Here is an 11,714-nt window from a genome sequence, read left to right on the forward strand (position 1 = left end):
AAAATAATATTGTACAATTTTGCAGTTTGCGTTATATTGCATTGATAAAAAAATGCAGTCATCAATCAATAAACAAACAAACAAATAATATATCCAAACTTTTGAACAGTACTGTATAAACTATGCAACTGTATAAATACTAATAAGTTACATAACATAAATGACACTTACAGTGCAATAATGCAAAACATAGAGGCCCATTAAAACATCACTTCATCTGGCTGAGAACATCCAACTAAATGCAGCCAGACAATATAAGGACACACAAAACATTTCACATATAATCTGTACATTATCTACCTTTGAAAGCATGCTGACCAACTCCAGAACTTCCTCCTGCATTGGAACCTCCGGAAAATTAAACCACTCCAGAAGGAAAACAAACAGCATTTTCTCTTGGACAAGATCAGGAACAGAGATGAGGCCATGATCTAATTTGCTTCTGATGTTTTTAAGAGCCCGAACTCTGATTTCCACTAAGGAGTGACCTGATGGGGGAAATGTATAAAAAGGTTATGTGAGCAATTCTATGCAATCGTCAACCTTGCCATGTAAAAAAACTATGCTTCAACCAAAATAGCGAAGCCGTTTCTACATTTTTGGTGTAAGTATTTTACAGTACTTAAACACCACTCAAAAATGTCTGCATCAATGTTTTCAAACAATTATATTTGATTTAGCAAAGTCACACAATCAGGGTATGTTCCGTCCATTCCACATCCGTTTTTAAACAAAAAAGGAAAACTTTTTCGAAAAATTTTCATTTTTTTGGTTAAGAGCAAGAAAATGGATAAACGACTTTAAAATTCATTATTCACATGTAGGCGGTGGTGTTGAAATGCCCTTTTTCCTCCAACTGGCCAAGCAAAAGGAAGTAAAAGTAGAATAAAACAAATAGTACCCTTTGTTATAGCTCCAGGGCTCAATGTGTTTTTATTCTGGTCCTGCTAACAACTATTTAAAAAACTAAACAATAATAAAACACTAAGTAAACAATATTGATTATTATTATTATTATTATTATTATTATTATTATTATTATTATTATTATTATTATTATTATTATTATTATTATTAAGGCATTGCTCGGAAGCAATCATGCATACTAGGTTCTGCTTGGAAATAGCTATCTTTGCTCAGCATCAGGTGCACAGCAGCAAAACGTTTGAGAGTAAACTATGACCTTACTTTAATAATACTTTAATTGACGGATTTCGCAATGAATGTAAGCCTGATTAATGTAATGTAAAACTGATTAAACGATAGACTTTGTAAACTTAGCTTATATATATATATAATTAAATATAATTTATGCTTTATAATTTCAGCTGTGATGCTGAGCGAATCACTGGTACAACCCTTCCTACTCCCCAAGAACTGTACTTATCCAGAGCGAGCAGAAGGGCTGCCAAAATCACTCTGGACCCCTCACACCCAGCACACTGCCTCTTTGAACTTTTACCTTCTGGTCAACGCTACAGAGCACTGCGCACCAGAACAACCCGACACAGAAACAGTTTCTTACCTCAGGCAATCCATCTCATGAACACTTGATGATAATAATTGCGAAACCAACATCACTACTTGCTATACACTTTTATACACATATACACTTATTTAACAACACACTTTACATACCAATTTGCACATAACATTTGCACATATAACGTTGTATATAGTAATAAACACGTACATACACTTGTCAATCTGTATATTTGCACTCACTACTTCTATTTTTTTTTTTAATATTTATTATCTGTTTTTTGTCCTGTCTCTGTAATCCTGTTGCACTGTAGAAGCTCTGTCACGAAAACAAATTCCTCGTATGTGTGAACATACCTGGCAATAAAGCTGTATAATGAATGTATGTATAATAAATGTATAATGTATAATGAATTTTAAAGTCACTTATCCACTTTCCTGCCCTAAACTAAAAAACAAAAATCGAGACAAAATCTTGCTTTGTTTTGTGAGCAACAGAAAAAATTGCTCTTTTCTTTGTTTTCCTTTTTTTGTTTGAAAACGAATATGAACTATAATTATGGAAGATACCCTGATTTCACACAAGTGCCAATTTCACATCTGTCACATCCGCAACAAACATTTACCTCATAAAAGCAAAAATTTCAAATAAAATAAAACCAATCATTTTTGTTCTATAGAGAGCCAACTCTTATCCTTTTGATTAGCATTATTTCTTTTGGATTGTGAAGTTTAATTAACATAATTTCTAAAAAGTATGTTGTATCCTGTAAACTCGCAGACTTTTTTTGGTCACATCCTTAACACATGTTTATTTTCCTCATTTAAAAAAAAATGTTAAAAGATTGACATTTTTTTCTGATCCCATAACTGTGGTTAGTTGTTTGGGAAAATGCAAACAGTTTTTTGAGTATAATGTTAACATATACTTTCTCTGTGGATTTAAGTTGAGTCTTTGCTGCAAATGTCACATCCATTTGGAATTGCTCACGTATCAATAAAGTATAATGCAACAAATTACAAAACTAGCAGTATACAGTATGCAAATCTGTAAGGTATGGACTTCATACAATCAATAATTTTTCATGTCACAAACAAAGATTGTCGTTCCACTCCTTTAAAAAGTTTGCAAAAAGAAAGCACAGTTGATGTTGTCATTATTATAACAAAAATAAATTGGGTTAACATGATTTAATAAATGAGCAATTCCAACATTATGGGTGTAAAAACTCAAAACATAAATTCCCAGAGAGTATATGTTAACATTATACTGAAACATTTGTTTATATTTTGCAAAACAACTCACTGCAGAGTAATGGGATCAGAAAAATATCAATCTGTAAATATTTTTAATATTTTAAATGAGGAAAATAAACATGCATTATGGATGGGACCAAAAAAGTTTGCAAGTTTTACAGTATACAACATACTTTGTAGAAATTCTGTGAATTAAACTGCACAACCCAAAAGAAATAAAGGTAATGAAAAGCATAAGAGTTATCTGTAGGACAAAAATGATTGATTTTATTTTACTTAACATTTTTGCATTCATAAGGAAATCGCTTTGTTATGAATGTGACATCTCTCTGTTAAGGATGTGACAAATGTGAAATTGTGACAAACACATATTGCAGTTCTACTCTGTTATTATAGTGTTATTACTATATAGCAGGGGTAGGGAACCTATGGCTCGGGAGTCACATGTGGCTCTTTGACCAAAAAATTGTGGCTCTCCAGCTCTCTCTTATCAATATTTCAAATTTTTACAAAATATAACTTTTACTACAAATCAGTTTGCTATTGAAAATACAATTACATCTCCCTTTATATTGTATTTTCTACAGCAAAATGAATAAGAACTCAGTTTACAATAAAAGGACATTTCAACCAATGCGCATATGTGGTGCTGTGGTTCAACTTGAATCGCAACAACAATAAAGGGCAAGCTATATTTTTTTACATTTCTATGGTACATTTCTGTGGTAACTTACATTTCTATGGTAACCTCACGCACGTAAATTTAAAACATTCATGAGTGGCGATGGCAAAAAGAAAAAAAAATCTGTAAATTGTTCTTTCTTCATAGATTGTGATGCGTCATAATTGTTTATTTTTGAATTGTGCATGGAGATAAATAAAGGTTTTGTTTATAAATAAATAAATAAATAAATATTTTGGTAAATATACACCTCATATGGCTCTTTAAAAATGCATTTGATAAAAAAAATTCGCTGAAAAAAGGTTCCTGACCCCTGCTATATATTAACATATTATTATATATTTAGTAATATATTCATTGGGTTAACGTTAAAGTTGGTTTTATTCAAACATTAAGACTTTCTCCTTCTTAATATAATTTCATAAAAGTATTATTTGCTAATTCTAAAATGTGAAATCATAATATCAGCCAGTGACTATCAAAGTGCATTGTTTACAGTCAATTAAATAATGCTAATGTTGTTTTAAAGTCATATTTACATGCTATTTTAGACCGAATATTCAAAGTAGTGTGGTAAAAAATAAAGGTATATATAAGCTGTCACTGAACGAATGTGCCAACATAAAACCAACTTTAACTCGATCGTTCTCTACTGCAAATGCCAAAAAGAAAGTGACCCATATAGCAAAGCTACCTAAATGCACGAGCAACATCAAAACAGACTTTACATGCACTCAACAAACTAAGATAGGACTTGTTTTGCCAGGTTGAACAACAATATTAACACGACAAGCGATTATTCATGCATATTTGTAGCAGATAACTGATCAAAACATACAGCTTCACTTCTGTTTAGCTTATCAGGCTACTTCACATTCAGTTGCGTGTTATTTAACTTTCAAAAGTCGACTGTCTTTACACAAAGTTTCTTACCGATCTTCTTTATGAGTGACGATAACTCCATATTTCTTTATCCTACAAGTGGAAAACAAAGCAGACTTCACTGACTGTGTACAACGGCGGTTTTCGGTTAAACGTCACATCCTTGTCATCATCACTGGCAGCAGCGCGGGTATGTTTTCAACTAGCGCGCCACTGTCAGGCACTTCCGGTATATGTCAGACAGAATTATATGTGTGAGATGTGGAGATTTACTTTATTAATTAAAAATGTACATCCTTTTTACATGTATGTTTAAAACTTCTAATTGCAGGAAAGGCTAAAGAAGTGATCTAAACTAACGTAACAAAATACATAAATAAAACGAACTAAATAAAAAAGTATAAATAAATAAATAAATAAATAAATAAATAAATAAATAAATAAATAAATAAATAAATAAATAAATAAATAAATAAATAGTCAATTTGTTGTCAATCGATTCAGCTTTGTGTTGATCAGATTAAAATATATATTTTAAGAATGTAATGTAAAGGATTTTGTATGTTGAAACCATAAGCACGGCTTGACAATTAACACAATCATTCTTGGATTTATTTAGTTATTTATTTTTAGCATACGAATAAATTTCTAAAAACACTTCCAAACTTTTACATATTTACATGTTTACATGTTGTATTTACAAGATTAGATCTCATCTTTATATTAGAAGAAGAAAGAGAATGCTATGAAATTAAATGAGATCAAATTAAACAAAAAAAAATAATTATCCTACATTATCTCATTAACTTTGATGGAGAAACTTAAATTCACAAACTCCTGAGCTATTCTGTTTAATTAATATGAAAAAAAATCCTCATGAAAATTAAAGAACAAAAATACCATGATGAAATGCTGCTCTAATGTTTTGTTTTATTTTATTTTGTGTTGTGTTGTATTTTGTTTTGAGGCAGCATGGTGGTGCAGTGGGTTGCACATTTGCCTCACAGCAAGTAGGTCGCTGGTTCGAGCCTTGATTGGGTCAGTTGGCATTTCTGTGTGGAGTTTGCATGTTCTCCCCGTGCTTGCGTGGGTCTCCTCCGGGTGCTCCAGTTTCCCCCACAAGTCCAAAGACATGCGGTATAGGTGAATTGGGTAAGCTAAATTGTCTGTAGTGTATGTATGTGAATGGGCGTGTATGGATGTTTTGTTTTGTTTTGTTTTGTTTTGTTTTGTTTTGTTTTGTTTTGTTTTGTTTTGTTTTGTTTTGTTTTGTTTTGTTTGTAATGTATGTATGTGAATGGGCCTGTATGGATGTTTTGTTTTGTTTTGTTTTGTTTTGTTTTGTTTTGTTTTGTTTTGTTTTGTTTTGTTTTGTTTTGTTTTGTTTTGTTTGTAATGTATGTATGTGAATGGGCCTGTATGGATGTTTTGTTTTGTTTTGTTTTGTTTGTAGTGTATGTATGTGAATGGGCGTGTATGGATGTTTTGTTTTGTTTTGTTTTGTTTTGTTTTGTTTTGTTTGTTTTGTTTGTTTTGTTTTGTTTTGTTTTGTTTTGTTTTGTTTGTATGTGAATGGGCGTGTATGGATGTTTTGTTTTGTTTTGTTTGTAGTGTATGTATGTGAATGGGCATGTATGGATGTTTTGTTTTGTTTTGTTTTGTTTTGTTTTGTTTTGTTTTGTTTTGTTTTGTTTTGTTTTGTTTTGTTTTGTTTTGTTTTGTTTTGTTTGCAAATATTTCAATTAAACTATCTCAAACTTTATTTATAAAGTACTTAACAATCACCAAAGAGCAGACCAAAGTGCTGTACAGTAAAGAGTTCACAAAACAACAAGACACTTATAAAAACACACTTTAAACACAACACTAAACAAATATAAAATCAAGTGTCAAAGGCCAAGGAAGATTTTTGGGGAAAAAAAGGTTTTGAAATGGGATTTGAACAAAGACAACAAAGGTGCCCGCCTAATGTAAAGAGGCAGAGCATTCCATAATCTGAGAGCAGCCACAGCAAAAGCTCGGCCTCCTCATGCTTACGCTATAGGCACTCTAGAAAGTGGCTGATCTGCTGATCTAAGAGAGCAAGAAGGTATGTAGGGGTGTAGCAGTTCTGATTTAAATGGAGGGGCAGGACTATTTATACTTTTAAAAACAAACTAAAGAATTTTCAAATGAATTCTGTGTTGAACACTAGGAAAACTGTTCTTTAATACTTATTAAAAATGTAATATAGAATAGCCAGATATCTATTATTAAAAAGCCTACCATGTAAATTGATTTCCATTGCAAAATATGTTGGAAAGTATACTGACAGAAAAAGAATGAATGAAAAAAAGAAAGAAAAGATTATTCATTCTTATTCATATGCTTAATATCTGTCAAATTAAATATTACATGAGCTGTTGTATTTTCTATTCATTTATTAATGTTGTTGGCAGTTTTTGCCAGCCTGTTACCAAAAAAATGCATTCAAAAAGAAGACCTTTCTTTATGTTCCACAGAAGAAAGTTTTTTAAAGATTTGTAAGGACATGATGGGAGAAAAGCAACAACACAATAGAAATCATGTTGGTTTTAATGATTTTAATGAAAATTGCATTGGTTGTAGTATAAACTGTAATAGTCCATCTGACATTTTGTTGTTAAAACAACTAAATCATAATAATATGTCCCAAAATAAATGGTTGTAATCATTTTAATAGTTTTATAATTGTTATGGTCTTTTTTTATACAAAAGCTGTTTAATTTCTACTTAACAGTTTATATAACATTTATTACAACTTTCAGAGCAATAAGTATTTGATTTCTGTTGTTTAAGCTTTAAAAAAATATCATGAGACACCAAAGGGTATTTCATAAATGACTTCATCCAGCCGCAATAAGGACAATATTTTCAGAGGACTACTTCAGTGACCTATACAAGATATCCATTATTGATTTCTTGGATGGCATTTGCACTGTGACTAACTGTCAGTGTTCATAACAACACAGACACCTTTATCAACTACAGTGTTTACAAAAGAAAGCACAGTTTCCTGCTATTTCCCATATATAATCTGCATGTGCAGTAAAATTGTCTCGATAACAAATTCTATTTTAGTAAACATAAACGTAGTATGAAAAGGCTATAAAGCTATAAATGAATTTGCAGGTAATTAGCAAGCATATTTATTTGGCGATTAATTAATTTTCACTCTCTAGGCGGTGACATGACAGCACAGTGAGATCCTCAAAAGTGATAATTAAAAACTTCTAGATTTTGATAGGCAGATCTCCAGACACTTATATTTTTATCTGAAAGGGGTCTAGATTATTAGCAGTAGATGATAAATGACGTCTCATCTGTGATAAATATTTAAATAATTAGTGCTGCACAAGACCAACATCTTGTTCATTACAGGTAAAGACATTTAAAACACAGTAAGTTCATTTAAATTGAATAATGGGAATGGATGAAATGTAATGGGAATGGATTTAATGGGAAAATGAAATGTAGTCAAACATTCCTTTAAACCATTCATTATTTCAACATCTATACATCATTATATATTATGTTAATATTATTTAATTTGTATTAACTATAGCAAAGATTAATATATATATATATATATATATATATATATATATATATATATATTGTATGTAATGTGTTAGTCATTATTATTATTAATGTTTTTAACACTTTATCTACCAATAATTAACTATGTAAAACTGAAACTGTGAAGGTAACGAAAATGTTGTCGTATTAATTTTTCACTATACCCCGATAATCTAATAATAAATAAAGACATCAAAATGATGTGAAATCTGGTTTATTTCTTGTAATGCTTACACAAGTAAGATCCAAGTAGTTGTTGGTTATTGCATTAAAACCATTTACAAAAATAATGAGCAATACAGTTAAATTACTCTTTGTTTTAACAATAACCAGCAATGGACTTTTTACATTAAGTTAGACTGTTCATGGAGCATGTTATAACATAAATATTAGATTATAATCAATATTATAATAGATAGATACATCTCTTGATTTTTGAAAATAAATGTTGAAATAAGTTTAGATGGAAAATCTCTAAGTGCCGCGTGAAATTGTCTTCTAAAATGTAATAAAATGTGCCTTTTTTTTAGAGCCTCCTATGTTTATGTTCAGTTATTTCTCTTTAAAGACAATAAAAGGAAACTTTTTGTCTGAAAAGTAAAATGACTGAACCTAACACACATGAGGAGGCATGAGAAAATGTTCCTTTTAGTAGGAAATGTTAGATTTTCTGAGGCGTTGGCATGTCTTCAAATATACCAATTGATAAACTATTTAAAACTAAATTTCATTCTTAATTAAATTTAATTCAAGTTAACAAATAGAACGTTAAAGTTGTTGTTTTTTTATATTTCTTTTAAATTGCCCTGTACTATCAAAGCAGATCTTTTGGGTCTGCGTTTAATAATCACAAATCAATAACAGCACAAACTGTACAGTACTTTCTTCAATCTAATGAGCCTACAAGCCACAGAACAACGATAATATAACTTTTTTGGCTGATTTCACAGGATGGGTTCTTTAAAATTGCATTCGATTCGTTTTTTTCACCCTTTTTCCATCTTTATATCTGCACTAAAGGAATGTAGCTTAAACACATACATTTTCATCATGCGTTTACTGATAATCTGATGATAATGACAAATACCAAAAAGAAAAAATTAAGTGATGTTAGTAACATAATCTACAGCAAGGTTCCATTATTGGAGGTTCATGCAAAATTGGAAGTTTCCTCATCATTTATAAACAATTGAGTGGTTCTAACCTGTTTCGTTCTTCTGTTGAACACAAAAGATTATGTACTAAAGAATGTTGGAAGCCAGCAGATATCTATAGGAAGATGGAAGACAATGACTGCAACTTTCCAACAATCTTCAGAATATATACAGTTGAAGTCAGAATTATTAGCCCCCCTTTGAATTTGTTTTTCTTTTTTAAATATTTGACAAATGATGTTTAACTGAGCAAGGAAATTTTCACAGTATGTCTGATAATATTTTTTCGTCTTATTTATAAATATATCTTATTTGTTTTACAGCTACAATAAAAGTAGTTTTTAATTTTTTACAAGCCATTTTAAGGTCTAAATTATTAGCCCCTTTAAGCTATATTTTTTGGCAGTCTACAGAACAAACCATCGAACAACCAGCCTGCCTAGTTAACCTAATTAACCTAGTTAAGCCTTTAAATGTCACTTTGAGCTGTATAGAAGTGTCTTGAAAAATATCTAGTCAAAAATTATTTATTGTCATCATAAAATAAATCTGTTAATAGAAATGAGTTATTAAAAGTATTATATTTAAAAATGTGTTGAAAAAAAAATCTTCTTTGGGGACAAAAATAAACAGGGGGGCTAATAATTCTGACTTCATTTTTGGGTGATCTATCTCTTTAATGTAATTGTTTCATTTAAAAATGCTGTGGTCCTCTAATACAAACACTTTCTATAATATTTTGTCTATTTTAAAATTAATTAATAAAATACATTTTTCTAACTTTCTAATTCAAACACCCTAGTTAGTTAAGATATAAAGACAGTTGGATGTGGTATAGGGGACTCAACTAATGCTATCTAAAAGACATGAAATCAAAGTAGAATGTTATACAATCAATGTTTGTGGATTGTAGGCTCATCAGACTGAACAAAATGTTGAATGGGTTGCGCTGCTGTTGATTTGGAATTATTAATAAAGAAACACCACAAGACACCAGCTTTATCAGGTTTCTTTCTAAATGAAAATCTTGAAATGTTCCTCAGGGATAACACACGTAAATAATACATTCTAAATTTCCACATACTATATTAAAAATTGTATCTGTTAATACTGTTAATACTTTCATAGTACACCGAAAAATGAAAATTTATTCTCTATTTACTCTCCCTAAAGTGGTTACAAACCTTTATGGATGTATTTATTCTGTTGAACGCAACATAAGATACTTTAAAGAAAGCTGAAAACCTGTAACCATTGACTTCCATAATAATAATAATAAAAAAACAAAAACAAAAAATAGAAGTCAGTGGTTACAGATTTCGTCAAATTAGACTGAACAGAATAAAGAAGGTCATATGGGTTTTGAACAAGTAAAGGGCGATTAAATGATGACAAAATTTTCATTTTTTAGGTGAACTTTGAATCATAACAGGCGACGCAGTGGCCCAGTAGGTAGTGCTGTCGCTTCACAGCAAGAAGGTCGCTGGTTCGAGCCTCGGCTGGGTCAGTTGCCGTTTCTGTGTGGAGTTTGCATGTACTCCATGCATTCGCGTGGGTTTCCTCCGGGTGCTCCGTTTTCCCCCACGGTCCAAAGACATGCGGTACAGGTGAATTGGATAGGCTAAATTGTCCGTGGTGTATGAGTGAAAATGAGTTAGTATGGATGTTTTCCAGGGATGGGTTGCAGCTGGAAGGGAATCTGCTGCGTAAAACAAATGTTGGATAAGTTGGCGGTTCATTCCGCTGTGGCGACCCCAGATTATTAAAGGGATTAAGCCGAAAAGAAAATGAATGAATGAATCATAACATGAGCTAATACACAATATTTTATAATTGTTTAAGCTATAGGGCTGTGGGGAATAAATATAATTGAAAAAACAAAGCTAAGAATCTAAGAATTCTTTTCTCATATGATTTTTCCCCACAGCTCTACTAATCCAACTAATCTTGCCAGTTATTGTTAACTAAACATTAACAAAGATTTATAAATACTATAAATGCACTGCTCATTAATTGTTAGTAAGGTAGTTTACGAACGCCTTTTCAATTGGCAGATTCTTTGATACAAAATAGCTTACGGATGAGGACAATAGAGGTAAATAAGAGGTCTTTTGGCTAGCAGTACCAGATGAGTTCCTCCCTCTTATCCATCTCTATATGGGAACTGAAGGCCTGTATGTGGCAGATGAAATATGGCTTAAACACCTAAATGTTCACCATGTGCTCACAGTGATAGACCCTGCTGGTAATCAGCCTAGATCTGAGATCAGTCATTCAAAGCATTCCAGCCCGAGGAAACAGACTGCACCTTCAGATGAATGTGTCCAGGGTCCGCTATGATTCATCACTTCTTCTGGTACACCGAAAGCTTCACTGTCTAAATCAGTCTATTTGTCTAAAACACCACAGGTTTTTTGCTGTGTTCTCGCTCTGACCGCTTGATATGACTCTCAGCACATCCCTGACCTGAAGACCTTTGGGCTGATTTCCCTGTTTTATTTTCCACATGGCTGTCTCTTTCTGATATGCGAACCTGTGATTACAGAAAGGATCGCTCTCCGTTTTTTTTTTTTCCAACTGTGAGATAAAGTGCTTGGCTGATGAACCAAATCTATCGGCCTGACTTGCACCCATGCTCCAGCTCGAACTCATCATGAATA

General features: G+C 31.6%; 1 protein-coding gene across 3 annotated transcripts in view; it reads right to left on the bottom strand.

Moving 5' to 3' along the window:
- rttn (rotatin) overlaps positions 1-4,451 on the bottom strand; it is a 133,911-nt gene extending 129,460 nt beyond the window's left edge. For all 3 annotated transcript variants that reach the window (XM_056450524.1, XM_056450523.1, XM_056450522.1), the window contains exons 1-2: positions 4,355-4,451; positions 301-488 (exon numbers count right to left, since the gene is read on the bottom strand). In XM_056450524.1, the coding sequence (XP_056306499.1) occupies positions 301-488; positions 4,355-4,385 (219 nt within the window). In that variant the 5' untranslated portion in view covers positions 4,386-4,451. The remainder of the gene's footprint in view (positions 1-300; positions 489-4,354) is intronic.
- Between the last annotated feature and the right edge of the window lie 7,263 nt (positions 4,452-11,714).

The sequence above is a fragment of the Danio aesculapii genome, chromosome 24 (assembly GCF_903798145.1).
Source record: "Danio aesculapii chromosome 24, fDanAes4.1, whole genome shotgun sequence".
NCBI classification, from domain to species: Eukaryota; Metazoa; Chordata; class Actinopteri; order Cypriniformes; family Danionidae; genus Danio; species Danio aesculapii.